Below are 20,735 nucleotides of genomic sequence, written 5' to 3'. Positions count from 1 at the left end.
GGATCTCCTCCCAGACCTGGACTAAAGCATCCGCCAACTCCTGGACAGTCTGTGGTGCAACGTGGCGTTGGTGGATGGAGCGAGACATGATGTGCTCAATTGAATTCAGGTCTGGGGAACGGGCGGGTCAGTCCATAGCATCAATGCCTTCCTCTTGCAGGAACTGCTGACACACTCCAGCCACATGAGGTCTAGCATTGTCTTGCATTAGAAGGAACCCAGGACCAACCACACCAGCATATGGTCTCACAAGGGGTCTGAGGATCTCATCTCGGTACCTAATGGCAGTCAGGCTACCTCTGGCGAGTACATCAGTTTGATTTCACAGAAGTGTGATTGACTTGGAGTTACATTGTGTTGTTTAAGTGTTCCCTTTATTTTTTTGAGCAGTGTATATGTGATGGGATGTGGCCATCATGTGGATAGAATATTTAGTATATCTGAAGAATACATGTGTAGAATAGTATACAGTGGGGCAAAAAAGTATTTAGTCAGCCACCAATTGTGCAAGTTCTCCCACATAAAAAGATGAGAGAGGCCTGTAATTTTCATCATAGGTACACTTCAACTATGACAGACAAAGCGAGGAAACAAAATGAATTTATGAATTTTTATGAATTTTTTGCAAATTATGGTGGAAAATAAGTATTTGGTCACCTACAAACAAGCAAGATTTCTGGCTCTCACAGACCTGTAACTTCTTCTTTAAGAGGCTCATCTGTCCTCCACTCGTTACCTGTATTAATGGCACCTGTTTGAACTTGTTATCAGTATAAAAGACACCTGTCCACAACCTCAAACAGTCACACTCCAAACTCCACTATGGCCAAGACCAAAGAGCTGTCAAAGGACACCAGAAACAAAATTGTAGACCTGCACCGGGCTGGGAAGACTGAATCTGCAATAGGTAAGCAGCTTGGTTTGAAGAAATAAACTGTGGGAGCAATTATTAGGAAATGGAAGACATACAAGACCACTGATAATCTCCCTCGATCTGGGGTTTCACGCAAGATCTCACCCCGTGGGTCAAAATGATCACAAGAAAGGAGGGCAAAAATCCCAGAACCACACGGGGGGACCTAGTGAATGACCTGCAGAGAGCTAGGACCAAAGTAACAAAGCCTACCATCAGTAACACACTACGCCGCCAGGGATTCAAATCCTGCAGTGCCAGACGTGTCCCCCTGCTTAAGCCAGTACATGTCCAGGCCCGTCTGAAGTTTGCTAGAGAGCATTTGGATGATCCAGAAGAAGATTGGGAGTATGTCATATGGTCAGATGAAACCAAAATATAACTTTTTGGTAAAAACTCAACTCGTCGTGTTTGGAGGACAAAGAATTCTGAGTTGCATCCAAAGAACACCATACCTACTGTGAAGCATGGGGGTGGAAACATCATGCTTTGGGGCTGTTTTTCTGCAAAGGGACCAGGACGACTGATCCGTGTAAAGGAAAGAATGAATGGGGCCATGTATCGTGAGATTTTGAGTGAAAACCTCCTTCCATCAGCAAGGGCATTGAAGATGAAACGTGGCTGGGTCTTTCAGCATGACAATGATCCCAAACACACCGCCCGGGCAACGAAGGAGTGGCTTCGTAAGAAGCATTTCAAGGTCCTGGAGTGGCCTAGTCAGTCTCCAGATCTCAACCCCATAGAAAATCTTTGGAGGGAGTTGAAAGTCCATGTTGCCCAGCAACAGCCCCAAAACATCACTGCTCTAGAGGACATCTGCATGGAGGAATGGGCCAAAATACCAGCAACAGTGTGTGGAAACCTTGTGAAGACTTACAGAAAACGTTTGACCTCTGTCATTGCCAACAAAGGGTATATAACAAAGTATTGAGATAAACTTTTGTTATTGACCAAATACTTATTTTCCACCATAATTTGCAAATTAATTAATTTAAAATCCTAAAATCCTAATGTGAATTTCTGGATTTTTTTTCTCTCATTTTGTCTGTCATAGTTGAAGTGTACCTATGATGAAAATTTACAGGCCTCTCTCATCTTTTTAAGTGGGAGAACTTGCACAATTGGTGGCTGACTAAAAACGTTTTTGCCCCACTGTATGTACAGCAATGGTTGAATAGGATGGACTTGACTAGAATACAGTATATACATATGAAATGGGTCAAACAGGATGTAAACATTATTAAAGTGACCAGTGTTCCATTATTAAAGTGACCTGTGTCCCATGTCTATGTACATAGGGCAGCAGCCTCTAAGGTGCACAGATGAGTAACCGGGTGGTAGCCGTCTAGAGACAGTGACTAAGTTCATGGCAGGGTGCTGGGTGGAGGCCAGGTAGTGATGGCTATTTAACAGTCTCATGGCCTTGAGATAGAAGCTGTTTTTCAGTCTCTCGGGATGCACCTGTACTGACCTAGCCTTCTGGATGATGGCGGTCCGTGGCTCGGGTGTGTGTGGCCACGCAGTCATGGGTAAACAGGGAGTACAGGAGAGGGCTGAGCATGCACCCTTGGTGTTGTTGTCTACCTTCACCACCTGGGGGCTGCCTGTCAGAAAGTCCAGGATACAGTTGCACAGGGTGGGTTTCAGACCCAGGTCCCTGAGCTTAATGATGAGCTTGGAGGGTACTATGTTGTTGAAGGCTGAGCTGTAGTCAATGAACAGCATTCTTACATAAGTCTTCCTCTTGTCCAGATGGGATAGGGCAGTGTGCAGTGCAATGGCGATTGCATCATCTGTGGATCTTTTGAGGCGGTATGCAAATTGCAGTGGTGCTAGGGTGTCGGGTAAGGTGGAGTTGATATGCTCTTTAACTAGCCTCTCAAAGCACTTAATGATGACAGAAGTGAGTGCTACGGGGCGGTAGTCATTTAGTTCAGTTAACTTTTGCTTTCTTTGGTACAGGAAAATGGTGGACATCTTTAAGCAAGTGGGGGCAACAGACTGGGATAGGGAGAGATTGAATATGTCCGGAAACACTCCAGCCATCTGGTCTGCGCATTCTCTGAGGACGTGGCTGATTATTGATGTTTGGCTGCCGTTTGATAAATAAAAATACTTTTTGTCCATAATAATCACATCATGTAGTAGGCTAACCCTGTACTGTATATGCGAGAGCTGTTGACTAGAGCACATGCTAATAGCAGAGTGGGAATATTCGCTCTACTTACGCAACATTTTTTGTGACAAAACCATCAGTATGCCTAGAGTTGACTCTGTTTCATGTCGATGCGTTGTTTGTGTTTTGCGTTGTTTATTGTTGTGTTTACGGTTTTGTTTATTTATTAAAACGCTCGCTCCCTGTACTTGCTTCCCGACACTCAGCGCACTTGTTACAATTGACTTCAGGTATCCCTGGTGGTAATTTCCACAACAGTTTATTTTTTTTTACTGACATATAACCATTCAATCAATCTAAACTGTGCAGCGGCCATTTGATGAATGGAAAGAGACATCTGTTACAAAACACCAAAATGTTAAATGACATTCAATACTGGGTAGAACCTACATGGTAGGGAGGGATGTATTTTCTGTTGGTCAAGATTGACATAGTCTATTTATTGTGGTGTTAACGCAAACCATGATATTGAAGTTGCCGAAGTCAGTATGCTTTGTTTAATGGTTGTGTGCTGCATTGACACAAATCTGTTGGTGGAAGATTTGTTGCATATATATATAATTATAAATATGGCATCACAATGTTGAACATCTGACTTATTTTGAGTTCATTCTATGAGGGGGGGGATGGTGTGCAATTTATTTTACTGTACAAGAGCAGGGTCATGTGAAAATATATTTTATGTTTGGGAGGTGGATGCAATTTTTGGACCAGGCCCCTAATATCAACAGCTCATGTGAAGGCAAAATCATAGGCTGAAATTCCTCCCTGTACAAAGTAATCAACGTGGTCTGCTAAAGCAATAAGTTCTATTGTCCTACCTCTGCAGAAAAACGTCATAGCGGCATCGGTATGCAAAACCTGCCCGTCTGACCCTAAGGTGTTCCATCAGCCCCAGGTACTTCACTTGGTGCCGAACCAACACGTCGTCAAACTGCCCTGTTGTGCGTGTGCGCGCGTGCACACAAAAGGAGAGAAAGACAGAGGGCAAAAGAGAAAGAAAGAAGGAGAAATTGCTTCATAAACACAGTTGACAGGTTGCCGTTTTGCAGTTTGGAAGTGCCACCAGCTGGTGAAGATGTGGTGCACGTGGTGGAGGTCAGAGGGTCTCTCACCTGGCTGTTGGGACTCGTTAGATTTGAGGCAGCGCACATACCAGGGCTCCTTAGACATGAGGATGTCTGTCAGTCCCATCAGACTGCTCTTAAACTGGCTAGCAACCTACAGAGAAACAGGCCTGGAATCAGTGTCAGTTCTAGCAGACTGCTTTTACAATTTAGTGTTGTTTCAAGGGGACAATAAATAATCTAATTTAAACACAGAGCAATCTATTGCTTTTCCCAGTTGTTGGTAATTCTGAAAACGGTACGTCCCCATACAGCCATACTATATTTAATATGTTATACTATTGAGGCAATGTACAAGGAAAGAAACAATGTAATCGTGACTTCAGGGGGACAGATGGGAAAGAGGTGGGAGAAAAACTTGGTGAGCTGTCACCGTCTCTGGTCGCCGCCTGCCATCCAACTCCTTTGATGCAAAGCACTCTCTGACTATGGTATTTTTAGATTGCCCCATCACCTGTGAGTAGGGAAAGGGGAGGGGGGGGGTTAAACAAAATAATTAGGAATTAAAATAACAGAATGGACATGAACCTGATGATTGGAGAAAGGTCAGCCTTTTTGGTCAAGGAGGTGCCAGTGCTGTGATAAGATATTGTGTAAAATAAAGAATTTGAAGAATTGATCGGCACTGTATGTTAGCTAGCCAGTTTTAGAGGAATGATTCCATACATTTTTTTGAATTAACTGCCAATATGCCAACATTCCATTCGAACAATGCAGTCAATCCTCAGCTGAAATCAGTTGATGATAGGACTTCTACAAGTTGTAAATGCAACAAGTACTAATATTGTATCATAAAAAAGCAGAAATGTAGTCATTTATGGTGTGTTTACATATATACATAGAGGCTATTTATATAGTACATTTGTATAATACCCATATAAACTGTATTTATAATTATATTACAATATTTTAGATTGACAATAATTATATTACACAATTTCTGATATATCACATGTCTTACTTTCATTTTCCTGCATAAGTCAAATCAGGATTATGCTTCTCCTGCCATTTATTCCAATTAGACTAGTTTGGATTTCTCCCTGACCAATATGGCTGCCATTTTCCCCCCATTCTGGAACTTCGAGGGTTTATGACATTTCCCCTCTAGTAATTTAATAGGATCTCTTTGGGATAAACACACACACACACACACACACACACACACACACACACCACCCATCAAGTGTATACTCAAAACCCATTGGCCAAATTCACTGCATTCCCCTCCTCCTCTATTATTTACAATAAGTCTACAGGAGAGTAAATAATTAAGGAACCAATTGAAGAGTCCCTTCCTCGTCTCACATAATACATGAGTAGAAACCTGCAGACTCACATCTTTGATGTTTCTGTATAACAGGTCATTGTTTTTGTTGAGGAACCCTGGGATGACACAAATAACAACAATAACAACATGTGAGAGAGTGTCCTGAATGATCTAGTAGTAGGACATATAGGGACATTGAGGAGCAGAGTAATGCCCCCACTGGGCCTGAGACCGTGGTTTCCCTTACCCACAACACAGTAGGTGACCTCCCCGGCGTAATGCAGAAGGCGAAAGTTGCCCCTCTCCAGCGTCTTACGTGTCTTCTTGTCAGCCAGCTTGTGCCTGCAGTCAATGGGATGGAGAGAGGGATGAAGAGTGAGAGGAATGTAAGGACAGAGCCTTAGCTCATTGTGTCGACTCACAGGGTGGGACAATAATAGGTCTATCAGCAAAATGTTTATGGATTTGAGCTTAAGTGATAAGGGAGGTTGACTTAAGTGATAAAGTTACACCTTTGTATATCCTTGAGAAGGGTTGTGCGTGGTCAACATGTACGTATGCAGGAGTGGGGGGCCGGGAGGGGAGGTAGCTACACTCACGTGACGAAATGAGGGTGACTGTCTAATTTTTCCTCAAGCCTCTCCAGAAACGTGAAGTCAGTGGCCTCTCCAGGCCTCAGGCACTCTTCATCCTAAGAAAGCAACAAGACTATCACCGCTCGCCATTTCATTTCAGCCTATGTCCTTTCCAAGACCAATAGGATGCTTCGTGTTACTGTATGTGTTCAGTCTTATGGGCGTCCAAAATGGCACCCTATTCCGTATGTAGTGCACTGCTTTTGCCCAGAGCCCTGATCAAATGTAGTGCACTAGATAGGGAATAGGGTGCTGTTTGTGTGTCCTCACCAGCACTGAGATGATGCCCCTGTGTTTCTCCTCCACTAGGTCACAGATAATCTTGTTGTTGAAGAACTGGACAGGCTCCCACTGAAGAGGAAAGGAAATAGGGGATAGGAAAACATGGGTAAGTGAGGGGAATACTACCTGAGTCAAACTCAACAGAAACATACACAACCCACTGGGCACACCACGTCATTTCAGCATTGACAATTGGGTAATATTTGGTTGTTACGTGATCAATAAGATTACAACATCAGAAAGACAGCCGAAAGTTTGTTGATTTTCCAATGTGTTATCACTATGCTTTCAACCATCTAAAAAACAACCAAATTCCTATGGAAAATCAATGTCAAATTTTTGGTTAGGTTGTCAAACTTTTTTATCACTGCACTTTCAAACATTTAAAAGCACAACAAGGTTCGGTAACACTTCATTTTAAGGGGTCCTTATTACAGTGTAATAACAATGTAACATACGGAAGTATATGAATAAATAAATTCCTTCATTATGTCGAGATCACAATTTATTTACCTCATGATCGTGACATAAAAAAAGTTGTTTTGTCAAGATCACAAAATAAACTCTATGAATAGGAGTGTGGACGTATTGATGATGGATTGACAATAATACTATGGCTGAAGCGGCAGAGCCCACAATGGATCAGCGCATATGTTTTTATTGATTGCTACGCTAAGCGATGGTACATTTCATGCTAACACCATGCTTTCATTTGTGTTTGGAGTTCATTATCAGTTTATAAGTTAGAATGTTTGCAAGCTAAATGTCACTTATCTTGAGTTAAAAGCTCGTGGAGCATCTAAGCCCTCAATGGGGCATTTAAGTCCTGAATGATGCCTAACAGGCTGTGTGCCACCCCCAAGACAACAGCCAATCTCATGCAAGCAAACAACGCAGTTGGCTAGTCTTGTGAGCGAGCTAGCTAGTTAGTCTTGTGAGCGAGCAAGCTTGTTATCTTCTATAGAGCTCCATTTTTATGGAATGGTCTGCCTATCCATGTGAGAGACGCAAACTCTGTCTCGACCTTTATGTCTTTACTGAAGACTCATCTCTTCAGTAGGTCCTATGGTTGAGTGTAGTCTGGCCCAGGGTTGCATTACCCTTCCTAACAGCCTGGCCTTCATTTTAAAGCATATGGAATGATCCAATATCACTATATCATGGAATGTTGTTGAGAGCATTTTTGGAAATAGAAATGTAGTAAATTCTTGAATAGCTTTTCTTACTTTGAGAAAAACAGGAGTAGTCTTTCGTAGCTGAGAATAGTAATCTCCGGGTTTCATGTAAATTATTTGTAGAGATAGAATTTTTCAGCCTCTTTGGAGGTCCCTTGAATGTGCCTTTTTTATTTCTATGTCTGCCAATCTTATCGAATGTACATAATGCTTTAGATCACCTGCTAAAATAATAGTTACTGTCTGGATTTGATCTAATATAGCTTGAATTCTATCAACAACAACAAAAAAGATTTTTCACCTGGTAGGATATGCAATGGAATCAATGTGTATTTTTCACCATATAAGGTACAATTCAATGTTAGAAAAATGGCCATCTTGGTCCATTTATCAGGATGCCTACACCTCTGCTGTTGCTACAGTAGGTGGCAGCATAGGCCTCTTCTGACAACCTCTTTAAGTGTTCAAGAACAATAGGCTTGTCTTTTTTTTTTTGGTGCCCGTGCACATTCCATGCAATAAGTTGTTGGTCCTGTATAAAATCAAATTGAACCTTCCTTGTGTGTTCCGTCTATCATTAAAGAACCAGATAAAACCTTTTGGCAGACATGTCATATGAGGGCGGTGGGCATTCTATGATATGGGAGAGTCACAGTATGAATACATAGTTATTGTATACATTACATACATAAAGCATGTGAGCATGAGGGCTGAGTGGACATTTAACAGAAAACGTACAAAAACATAATGCAACGTACTTCTTTGTAGTTTGAGGCACTGTGCCTTTTTAGGGCTTTTAAGATCCAACTCCTCTGTACCAAACGTTTGTGGATTAAGTCGTTGTACATATAGTACCGGTCAAATGTTTGGACACACCTACTCATTCGAGGGTTTTTCTTTATTTTGACTATTCTACATTGTAGAATAATAGTGAAGACATCAAAATGATTAAATAACACATATGGAATCATGTAGTAACCAAAAAAGTGTAAAACAAATCAAAATAGATTTGAGATTCTTCAAAGTAGCCACCCTTTGCCTTGATGACAGCTTTTACGCTCTTGGCATTCTCTCAAACAGCTTAATGAGGTAGTTACCTGGAACGCTTTCAATTAACAGGTGTTCCATGTTAAAAGTTAATTTGTGGAATTTCTTTCCTTCTTAATACTTTTGAGCCAATCAGTTGTGTTGTGACAAGGTAGGGGTGGTATACAGAATATGGTAATTTACCAAATAGGGCTAAATCCAGATTATGGCAAGAACAGCTCAAATAAGCAAAGAGAAACGACAGTCCATCATAACTTGAAGACATGAAGGTCAGTCAATAATGAAAATGTCAAGAACTTTGAAAGTTTCTTCAAGTACAGTCACAAAAACCATCAAGCGCTATGATGAAACTGGCTCTCATGAGGACCGCCACAGGAAAGGAAGACCCAGAGTTACCTCTGCTGCAGAGGATACATTCATTAGAGTTAACTGTACCTCAGATTGCAACCCAAATAACTGCTTCACAGAGTTCAAGTAACAGACACATCTCAACATCAACTGTTCAGAGGAGACTGCGTGAATCAGACCTCCAGAGCTCCACTCTCACCAACAACCACCAACTGAGCTATAAAGACAAACAAGGAATAATAATTTCTCAACATCTCCTAATCTGTCCAGAACTCTTATTCATATTCATCTTATTCATTTTACATCAGGTTTGCAAAATGTTTTAAATAAATGTACATTGTAGTATTGTTAAATCCTCCTTTCTCTCTCTCCCAAGCCAAACCCATCCCTCTCCACCTCACTCTCCCTGTTTTCTGGCCCCTTTACCCCACCCAAGGCATGCTTGTCCCAACCTCCTATCCTTACCCACCCAAGCCAAGCTTGTCCCAACCACCTATCCTTACCCACCCAAGCTAAGCTTGTCCCAACCTTCCATCCTTTCCCATGCTTTTGTTTCTCCACCCGCCTCTTGAGGATTGGCCACAAGTTCTCAATGGGATTAAGGTCTCGGGAGTTTCCTGGCCATGGACTCAAAATATCAATGTTTTGTTCCCCGTGCCACTTAGTTATCACTTTTGCCTTATGGCTGGAAAAGGCATTGTTCGTCACCAAACTGTTTCTGGATGGTTGGGAGATGTTGCTTACGGAGGATGTGTTGGTACCATTCTTTATTCATGGCTGTGTTCTTAGGCAAAATTGTGAGTGAGTCACTGGCAGCAATATCCTTGCCTGTGAACCCTTTTTGTGCAAAACAATGATGACAGCATGTGTTTCCATGCAGTTAACCATGATTGACAGAGGAAGAACAATGATTCCAAGCACCACCCTCCTTTTGAAGCTTCCAGTCTGTTTTTTGAACTCAATCAGCATGACAGAGTGATCTCCAGCCTTGTCCTCGTCAACACTCACACCTGTGTTAACGAGAGAATCACTGACATGATGTAAGCTGGTCCTTTTGTGGCAGGGCTGAAATGCAGTGGAAATGTTTTGGGGCGATTCAGTTCATTTGCATGGCAAAGAGGGACTTTGCAATTAATTGCAATTCATCTGATCACTCGTCATAACATTCTGGAGTATATGCAAATTGCCATCATACATACTGAGGCAGCAGAAAATTAATATTTGTGTCATTCTCAAAACTTTTGGCCACTACTGTAGATTGTATTAGGGGGAGAGGGAAAGGATATGGTCTCAATGTACAATAAGATGGTCTTAGGCATCCCTGTATGTAGCCTAGTGCACTCATTGTTTTTTCCTACTTCGTCCACTTCTCGGAGAAGGGGGCTTTCCTCCTTCAACTGGAAAGCTTTCTTGTAACTAGGGCTTCATTGGCGCTTGTGAATTCCATCCTTTGCGTTCCCTTCCATACCCACTGCACTGCTGGGAACAGAGCTGAGGCTTGATCCCCTTTTCCTACAGTAACTGTCTGATTGGAATGTATTCCTTGCGTCTCTCTTTCAGCTTAGCAGACAGGTCCTGGCCGAATCGAATGGACCAACCGTGGATTTTGATCTGCTTCCCCCCTGTGACCTCAGAATGTTAATTTTGGTTTGATAGTTCCACAGTTTGAAGGTTACCATGCTTGGGTATTTAGCGTTATTTTGTTTCATGCCGATCCTGTGGCATCGTTCCAGATCTTCTGGTGATATAGCCACGTGAAGTTCCTCTGATATCAGTTTGACCACATAGCTGGTATGGTCACCTTTTTCCTCGTCTTCCGGTAAGGACAATATTCTCATGCTGTTTCGTCTACTTCTATTTTCTTGCTGGTCCAATTCATCTTCTAATGTTTGCAACTTTGTTTCCAAAAGACTCATTTTGTTATCTTGCTCATTCATTCAAATGCCTCGTTGTGCGTGTGACACGATCGCCTCTACATTCTTTTCGAGCAAATCCACTTTTGTAATAACAAATTGTAGAAGTTGTTTGGATTCCTTCTCACCCCCCCCCCCCTTAAAAGATTTAGATGCACTATTGTAAAGTGGCTGTTCCACTGGATGTCTTAAGGTGAACGCACCAATTTGTAAGTCGCTCTGGATAAGAGCGTCTGCTAAATGACTTAAATGTAAAATGTAAATGTAAATGATTCGTGTCACCGCTCTGTTTTACCAACTGATTGGTTCGCAGTTGTACATAACAGTTGCTTGGGGATATATAGATTTAGAGATTTTAGAGGCTTACTGTAAACTTTGTTGTCTGGTTTCTACATATAACCACAGTTTTGTCGGTACAAACGTGCTATTTTGGGCAAATCAAGTACAACACTGAGTACCCCTCTTCATATTTTCAAGCAGTGGTGGCTGCATCATGTTATGGATACGCTCGTCATAGGCAAGTACTAGGGAGTTTTTGTTGTTGATAAAAATAAATGGAATAGAGCGAAGCACAGGCAAAGTCCTAGAGGAAAACCTGGTTCAGTCTGCTTTCCAACAGACACTGGGAGACAAATTCATCTTTAGCAGGACAATAACCTAAAACTCAAGGCCAAATACACACTGGAGTTCTTTCCACTTTGACATTACAGTTTTTTATTTAGATTGTTGAGAATTTCTTTTTGAATTTGTTCCATTTTAATCCCGATTTGTAACACAGCAAAATGTGGAAAAAGTCAAGGGGTGTGAATACTTTCTGAAGCCACTGTCTTGTTTTAATTAACTTGTTGAATTCCATTTGATATCAACCAAAGCTTGAAACCCTTGGCCTATATGTATTGTCTAGTTTTAGTTGAGTCCTGGGTTGAATTGAAACAATAGCTGTGGATTACTTCCCAAATGCTATATAGGCCTAAATTTGCATCACTGATGAATTATCATTGAAATATGGTTATCTTTCATTTGCTCTGTTAAACCTATCCTTTAGAATGTCTTATATATTAAGACATATATAAGTGAATATATTAAGTGGAGACTTGGTTAAAGCCCTGGATGGGAAACCAAAGACGGATCAACTCCCCAGTAGGAGTTGCTGCTCAGTATAGTTTGTTTTCTTATAGTGGATATTACGTTGAAAATCTGACGTTGTTTTAAATGTACAAATTCAACATATTTTATGCAAAGTTTGTCTGTGTTGAAAATTGGTTATCCCGATGACATAATCCTGTGGGTGAAATTTCACCTTCAAAACAACAGTTGAAACTGCAGCAGGTTGATGACTTAAAAAAAAAAATCCTATGTATTTTCCTCGTAGATTCCACGTCACAATACATTGATAAATTATGTTGAAACAACATTGTTTTAATCAGTTTGTTCCCAAGGGGGAGGCATTGCAGGATTCAACAATACCTATAATGCCAAAGTAATACTTTGACAAGGTAAAAATGCCATATAACACGTGTTGACTAAACTTAACCAAATAGAACCCAAAAGAATAGAATAGATCAATTACGTTTACCCCAATATTCTCTGCTTCGTACTCCTCCTGCTCCGACTTTAAGGTCAGCTGGATAAAAAGCTGCTGCAGTTTCTCGTTGCAGTAATTTATACAGAACTGTTCAAAACTGGAATTGACAGACAACATATTTCAATTGAAGTGCACATTAAAATGTAGCCCAATAGTTTTCTACAATGTACTGCACAACTTAGTTCCACCTACCTGTTGACATAGAAAACTTCAAAGCCATATATGTCTAGGAGACCAATTACTGTCTTACATGAAGAGTCCTGTCGAAAAAATTTCAGGAAACTGTGGTCATTCACACGGATCACCAATGCTCCTGTTTTATCTTGACATGTACTTTTCACTTACTGTATCTGCTAACCTTATTTTCCATGGAGTCGTTGATTTTATTGACCAGCCAGGTGAAGGTGCGTCCATAGATGGCTTTGGCGAGGGCATCTCTGGCATAGATGGCATGGTCCACTGTGAACGGGCTGAGCACCTGGATGGTGATGAAAAAGAAGGCACACATTAACAACTACCTGACCTGACGAGTGAGTTAAGTTAGAAATGCCCATTATTAGTGAGTGTAGTCCCTGCCTTCTCTCTCGACATTCATTCATTCATTCATTCATTCATTCATTTAGTCATTCACCACCCCTCTTCTCCTTCTCACCTCATCTGTTTTGGCCTCAATCTTTCTGGATGTCAGCCCCTCCTGCAGCACTTGAACATTGACGCCCAGCAACTACAGATGATCACACACAACACAAAGTCAGCAAAGTACAGGGACCGTGGTCTGCAAAGCATTGTTGTGGAGTGTCTAAGGACTAGCAAGACATTGGCATGGTGTTGTTGTGGAGTGTCTAAAGACTAGCAAGGCATTGGCATGGTGTTGTTGTGGAGTGTCTAAAGACTAGCAAGGCATTGGCATGGTGTTGTTGTGGAGTGTCTAAAGACTAGCAAGACATTGGCATGGTGTTGTTGTGGAGTGTCTAAGGACTAGCAAGGCATTGGTATGGTGTTGTTGTGGAGTGTCTAAAGACTAGCAAGGCATTGGCATGGTGTTGTTGTGGAGTGTCTAAGGACTAGCAAGACATTGGCATGGTGTTGTTGTGGAGTGTCTAAAGACTAGCAAGGCATTGGCATGGTGTTGTTGTGGAGTGTCTAAAGACTAGCAAGGCATTGGCATGGTGTTGTTGTGGAGTGTCTAAGGACTAGCAAGACATTGGCATGGTGTTGTTGTGGAGTGTCTAAAGACTAGCAAGGCATTGGCATGGTGTTGCTGTGGAGTGTCTAAAGACTAGCAAGGCATTGGCATGGTGTTGTTGTGGAGTGTCTAAGGAATAGCAAGGCATTGGCATGGTGTTGTTGTGGAGTGTCTAAGGACTAACAAGGCATTGGCATGGTGTTGTTGTGGAGTGTCTAAGGACTAACAAGGCATTGGCATGGTGTTGTTGTGGAGTGTCTAAGGACTAGCGAGGCATTGGCATGGTGTTGTTGTGGAGTGTCTAAGGACTAACAAGGCTTACTGTTGACACCCAGAGGAGCTCAGCGCTGTTGTTCAACGTGGCGTAGCCTTTGCTGTCAGGCTCAAACTGCACGTTCCCTAAGTGGAGGACGCTTGCGATGACCCCTAACAGGTGCTGTGGAGAATGGAGACGTGGGGGTTAGGGTTAGGTTTGAGGTGGTGGCCAGAGTAGTAGTAAAGAAAAAATGATGTGCGGCGTAGTAGGGCACAGTATAGCACAATAAGCAATTGAATGAATGTCATCACAAAAGCTGTTTCCACAAGCAGTGTGACAGCAACTCACTTGTATGTCTCTCTCGTCAAAGTCGATGACGGACAGGGCGTTTCTCACTGTCTTCCAGTCATTCTTGTCATTGATTGAGGCCACGTTGGCACACTCGCCCTTTTTGAGAGAGGGAGTCAACATTACAGTGGCACCCATGCATGGCTCCCACCAGTTGGCCTAGCTCTAGCTAGCCCGTCAGCGGACTACAGTGGTTGCCCAAGCATGCACCAGTTAGCCTAGTCCGAGCTAGCACATCAGTTGACCACAGTGGTAGCCCATACTTGCACCAGGTAGCTGTAGTGCTGGCAGTTGCTCTCGAGGCCTAGCTGATGCAGCAGGTCCTCCTCTCCTCCCTTCACCAGCTGGTAGAAGATGTGGAAGTTCCTCTCTCCGTGGTTCTGATGGACCACTCTGGACTTCTCCAGCAGGTAGCCTAGGATGTGCCCCCCCACGGCATCCCCCTGAGAGTGCCAGACATGTGACAATGATCAATGATCCAATTAGCCTCAACAAACTGCTTACCCGACCTGGACCTGTATTCACAAATAGTCTCAGAGTAGGAGTGCTGATCGAGGATCAGGTCACCCCTCTTATTCAACAAAAAGGCCCAACCTATCCTAGATCAGTACTGCTACTCTAACAAGCTTTGTGAATATGGGCCCTGGGTTGAAATAGGGGTGGTATTCTTCTTCATCTTTTGAGCCTGTGAGTGCCAGGTGGGTGGGGATGCAATTTTTCTCCAATGCGCAATCAAGCACAGCAAACATATTTGAAAGAAACTGGTATGCCTTCTGCTTACTTTAAGAACATAAACCCATCCATCCTTACCTGGATGTCAAACTGGATATCCATGTACTTCCCGAAGCGGCTAGAGTTGTCATTCTTCAGTGTTTTGGAGTTGCCGAAAGCCTGTGGAGGAAGCACAAAGGTGTTAGTCACTAAGAGGTTAACTACAATGTTGTTTTTCTTAACCTTTATTTTATTAGGCAAGTCAGTTAAGAACAAATAATTATTTTCAATGACGGCCTAGGAACAGTGGGTTAACTGCCTTGTTCAGAGGCAGAACGACAGATTTTTGCCTTGTCAGCTCAGGGATTTGATCTTGCAACCTTTCGGTTACAAGTCCAACGCTCTAACCACTAGGCTACCTGCCACCCCAAAATAAACTATGTGATCCATGGTGTGTGATAGCCTGGTCCCAGATCTGTTCATACGATATAGTCATTATGGCAATGACCATAGCACAGCACAATGGCGAGACAACACAAACAGATCTGGGACAAGATCTGACCAGATGTGTGATAACAGTGAATGACGGGAACTGTCTGATCAGACCTCCAGCACAGGGTTGGACAACAGCATCCGGTCCCTGACATTGTCCAGTAGGGTGGTACTGGGGCAGCTCACAGCGTAGTACTGCAGGATCTTTTTGGAAGCCTCTGTCTTGCCAGCACCACTCTCCCCAGAGATGAGGATGAAGTGGTTGTTGGCCTCAGCCAGCATGGTGTGGTAGGCATTGTCTGCCAGGGCAAAACTACAGAAATATAGTGTGTCAAGTGAAATGTATATTCACATTCCAGATTTCAAATTTCTTCAACGATGCAGTGATGATAATGATGGTATATGCTGCTCCCATGCTTTAGGCCTGGACCCACCTATGGTATTTTGTCAGACAGCCGTATAAACACTGTATACATGTTGTATATGGATGATTCTACAGAAGTGGTGCAAATTGCAGAAGTGGTGCAAAATGTAACACAACAGTTAAGTCTCCAAATGTCAGACATTTATTTACATGACGATACGTTCTAATTCAATCCAAGGCAATAATAAACATATTATTAAATTAATATAGTGCAAAGTCATTGTTTATACACGTATTTCAAATGAGTTGAGGTTGTTCCAATCCCTTGCTCCTAAACTTCATGTTTGAAGATAAAGCTATTAATGATTTAACATTTTATTAACACTTTTACTTCAGTAGAACATATGGAGTTGTTATTTTATTACATTGAAACGTACTGATCTAATAAGTAGTTTTGTTCATTTTTAAACATCATTCTCAAAAAAATGCAGTCCCGCCTTTTGATGTCACTACAGAAACACACATGAGATAGTCAGCCATATGTTAGCTATGGGTATTCCCTGTGTAAATCTGTTTTGTTATAGTATAAAAAAATCTATAACATGTACTGTACTATCTTGTAATTCATCTGATATTATGACATCCAGTGGCCCTTTTGGGTACTTTAGAATACAACAGGTGTCTGCAATTACATCTAGCTTGCTGTGTGGCCTTATCTGTCCCACTATCTTTTAATTAAAGCTCAGCTATAATTTAAATAAATTAGCATCTGACTGGAAGTGTGCAAATAATTTTTCCTCTTTCTTCAGCTACAGGTATTACAAAATCATTTTAAAAAAGAGGACCACCATGTGGGTAGTGGGCAAGTGCACACTTCAGGAAAAAGTGTCAAGGCTTGAGATGCATAGCCAGCAGGGGGATTCTAGCCTTCCAAGAGCCCAAACATTGATATATATTATGTGGTATACTGTACTGTACTCTACTGTACTCTACTGTACTGTACTCTACTGTACTGTATCATGCTCTACTGTACCCTACTCTAATGTACTGTACTGTACTCTACTGTACCATGCTCTACTCTACTGTACTCCACTTTACTGTACTGTGTTCTACTATACTGTACTGTATCCTACTATACTTTACTGTACTGTGCTCTACTGTACTCTACTGTATTGTAGTCTCTTGTACCATGCTCTACTGTACTGTACTCTACTGTATTGTAGTCTACTGTACCATGCTCTACTGTACCCATGCTCTAATGTACTGTACTGTACCATGCTCTACTCTACTGTACTCCACTTTACTGTACTGTGTTCTACTATAATGTACTGTATCCTACTCTACTCTACTCTACTGTACTGTACTGTACCCTTCTCTACTGTACTCTACTCTTCTGTAGCATGCTCTACTATACTGTTCTGTACTGTACTGTACCCTAATCTACTGTACTCGACTCTACTGTGTTCTTCTCTACTGTACTGTACCCTACTCTACTGTACTGTACGTGAGTTTACTCTAATTTACTTTCTTACAATTGAAGAAAGTGCCCATGGACTCTTGATTTACTGGTCTTCGTCTTAAAACCACTCAAGACCACATTTTTCAAAAACTTGTAATGGTCTCAACTCACTGGGTCTGGATCTAGGACGAATGTTTTGGTATAAATCTTGGTCTTTGCTTCTGGATATTACTTTAGTCTTTGGTTTACAAACCATAGGCATCCCAATTTGAAGAAGACAATGCTCTCTGATCATTGGCTGATCACTCCCAAGCCATAGGAATTCCCTCCCAGTAGATAACTTTTAAGTGGTGGAAGCCCTCAATTTACAATGTCTATACTAAAATGTGTTATATTCATCTACAGTCCTCCATTTATCTGATTGACACTTGACACTGAAACACATGTAATTTTGCCAAAATAAAGACAGATAAAGACAGATAAACATCTAACAACATAATTAATTAGATGCATAAGTAATTCAATCAATCAACAAGTTTCAGATTCATAAAAACAACATTGAACATTTTAAGACGACAATAGAAATCATATTTCTATAAATTCTATTTAAAGGTTTTGAAAATCTGTTAAATTATGTTTTCACTATTTTGTAAATTTGTTAAGTAAATAACATTTCTAAAAATGTCTCTGTAATAGAAGGTCATGGGGCTACTGTGCATGGTTCCCCCTTCATTGCATATTTTTCATTATGTTTCGGTAGTGACAAATTTAGTGGGGTAGTATGGAATTCAAGTAAATATTTCAAATATGCAATACAAACAAAGTGTGTGAGTAGTATATACAGTGGGGCAAAAAAGTATTTAGTCAGCCACCAATTGTGCAAGTTCTCCCACTTAAAAAGATGAGAGAGGTCTGTAATTTTCATCATAGGTACACTGCAACTATGACGGACAAAATGAGAAAGAAAAATCCACATTGTAGGATTTTTAATGAATTTATTTGCAAATTATGGTGGAAAATAAGTATTTGGTCAATAACAAAAGTTTTTCTCAATACTTTGTTATATACCCTGTGTTGGCAATGACAGAGGTCAAACGTTTTCTGTAAGTCTTCACAAGGTTTTCACACACTGTTGCTGGTATTTTGGCCCATTCCTCCATGCAGATCTCCTCTAGAGCAGTGGTGTTTTGGGGCTGTTGCTGGGGAACACGGACTTTCAACTCCCTCCAAAGATTTTCGATGGGGTTGAGATCTGGAGACTGGCTAGGCCACTCCAGGACCTTGAAATGCTTCTTACGAAGCCACTCCTTCGTTGCTCGGGTGGTGTGTTTGGGATCATTGTCATGCTGAAAGACCCAGCCACGTTTCATCTTCAATGCCCTTGCTGATGGAAGGAGTATTTCACTCAAAATCTCACGATGCATGGCCCCATTCATTCTTTCCTTTACACGGATCAGTCGTCCTGGTCCCTTTGCAGAAAAACAGCGCCGAAGCATGATGTTTCCACCCCCATGCTTCACAGTAGGTATGGTGTTCTTTGGATGCAACTCAGCATTCTTTGTCCTCCAAACACGACGAGTTGAGTTTTTACCAAAAAGTTATATTTTGGTTTCATCTGACCATATGACATTCTCCCAATCTTCTTCTGGATCATCCAAATGCTCTCTAGCAAACTTCAGACGGGCCTGGACATGTACTGGCTTAAGCAGGGGGACACGTCTGGCACTGCAGGATTTGAGTCCCTGGCGGCGTAGTGTGTTACTGATGGTAGGCTTTGTTACTTTGGTCCCAGCTCTCTGCAGGTCATTCCCTAGGTCCCCCCGTGTGGTTCTGGGATTTTTGCTCTCCGTTCTTGTGATCATTTTGACCCCACGGGGTGAGATCTTACGTGGAGCTCCAGATCGAGGGAGATTATCAGTGGTCTTGTATGTCTTTCATTTCCTAATAATTGCTCCCACAGTTGATTTCTTCAAACCAAGCTGCTTACCTATTGCAGATTCAGTCTTCCCAGCCTGGTGCAGGTCTACAATTTTGTTTATGGTGTCCTTTGACAGCTCTTTGGTCTTGGCCATAGTGGAGTTTGAAATGTGACAGTTTGAGGTTGTGGACAGGTGTCTTTTATACTGATAACAAGTTCAAACAGGTGCCATTAATACAGGTAACGAGTGGAGGACAGAGAAGCCTCTTAAAGAAGAAGTTACAGGTCTGTGAGAGACAGAAATTTTGCTTGTTTGTAGGTGACCAAATACTTATTTTCCACCATAATTTGCAAATAAATTCATTAAAAATCCTACAATGTGATTTTCTGGATTTTTTTCATCATTTTGTCCATCATAGTTGAAGTGTACCTATGATGAAAATGATAGGCCTCTCTCAACTTTTTAAGTGGGAGAACTTGCACAATTGGTGGCTGACTAAAAACGTTTTTGCCCCACTGTATATTTCTACCTGACATATGTTGAAAGATACAGGATACAAATTTGGAGAAGAAATTTAACCCCCAATTTGTACCACTTCTGTAGAATGACCAGTATACCATGTATGGGATTATCCCGTGGTATGGCATATCCTCTCACAACTGACAATCAAAAAGATTTGCAAACAAACATGCAAAAACACACACACACACATTGGCGTGCTAATTATATGACACTCACATATGCGGTGGAAGCTCAAAAAAGTTGACGCCCATGTATATATCCATCTGTTTTTTACTGTAGATATCCAACTCTTTGTAGGGGTTCACAGACACTAGCAGAGTGCCTATATAGGTCTTCATGTGAAGAAAAACCTGGTTAATATCTGTGGTTAATATCTGTAAGTTGATAGCTGTACATTCTCTAAATGTTTCCCAGAATGTTACTTATAATATATCTTTCCTTCAACTATTGCAACAAACAGGGTCTGCAAGTGGTGTCATAATACATCATGCTATGTATGTTTTTAAATGTTGATACTAAGTCGACCAAACTCACATAGATTAGGTCCTCACTGAAGCGTTTCTTCAGGTTGTCTAGGAAAGCAGTCTCGCTTGTGTGGGAGTCCAGCAGGACAAAGTCCTGGATCCCCACGCGGTCCCGTGCGGTCAGAGCCCCCTCCATGTCCAGCTGACCCCGGGCACACCCCTGCAGGCAAGCACACGGCAATAACATTTGATTTGAAGGGTACCTACATAAGGACTGGAAGAATGAAGATAAGCATTTCATAAATGTATTATTGTACTGCTTATGAATGCATTTTATGGATGTTTTTATGCAGTTATGTAGTTCTACGTGATTTTTTTACAGGCATCCAAACAAAAGTGGATGGATAAGAAGGATGAATATAAGATGCTATACAAAACTTTAATATTGTCCATAAATTAATTGGACAGAACGAGGCACACCTCTCCAATCCATGAGCAAAATCATATATTGTTTGCCTAAAACTAAGGATTTGTGTGCTTTCATGA

General features: G+C 41.6%; 1 protein-coding gene across 1 annotated transcript in view; it reads right to left on the bottom strand.

The window, feature by feature from the left end:
* Window positions 1-20,409, bottom strand: part of LOC115139765 (unconventional myosin-Ih-like) — a 44,915-nt gene extending 24,506 nt beyond the window's left edge. The window contains exons 1-18 of the mRNA XM_065026521.1: window positions 20,260-20,409; window positions 19,942-20,057; window positions 15,576-15,774; window positions 15,069-15,149; window positions 14,522-14,701; window positions 14,259-14,357; window positions 13,977-14,090; window positions 13,121-13,192; window positions 12,827-12,946; window positions 12,661-12,728; window positions 12,460-12,565; window positions 6,389-6,469; window positions 6,083-6,174; window positions 5,731-5,825; window positions 5,553-5,599; window positions 4,590-4,670; window positions 4,205-4,310; window positions 3,911-4,028 (exon numbers count right to left, since the gene is read on the bottom strand). Of these exons, the coding sequence (XP_064882593.1) occupies window positions 3,911-4,028; window positions 4,205-4,310; window positions 4,590-4,670; window positions 5,553-5,599; window positions 5,731-5,825; window positions 6,083-6,174; window positions 6,389-6,469; window positions 12,460-12,565; window positions 12,661-12,728; window positions 12,827-12,946; window positions 13,121-13,192; window positions 13,977-14,090; window positions 14,259-14,357; window positions 14,522-14,701; window positions 15,069-15,149; window positions 15,576-15,774; window positions 19,942-20,057; window positions 20,260-20,385 (1,901 nt within the window). The 5' untranslated portion in view covers window positions 20,386-20,409. The remainder of the gene's footprint in view (window positions 1-3,910; window positions 4,029-4,204; window positions 4,311-4,589; window positions 4,671-5,552; window positions 5,600-5,730; window positions 5,826-6,082; window positions 6,175-6,388; window positions 6,470-12,459; window positions 12,566-12,660; window positions 12,729-12,826; window positions 12,947-13,120; window positions 13,193-13,976; window positions 14,091-14,258; window positions 14,358-14,521; window positions 14,702-15,068; window positions 15,150-15,575; window positions 15,775-19,941; window positions 20,058-20,259) is intronic.
* Between the last annotated feature and the right edge of the window lie 326 nt (window positions 20,410-20,735).

Source organism: Oncorhynchus nerka, linkage group LG13, assembly GCF_034236695.1.
Source record: "Oncorhynchus nerka isolate Pitt River linkage group LG13, Oner_Uvic_2.0, whole genome shotgun sequence".
Classification (NCBI taxonomy): Eukaryota; Metazoa; Chordata; class Actinopteri; order Salmoniformes; family Salmonidae; genus Oncorhynchus; species Oncorhynchus nerka.
The sequence above is the reverse complement of the archived record's forward strand: the minus strand, read 5'-3'. Positions and strand labels throughout refer to the sequence as shown.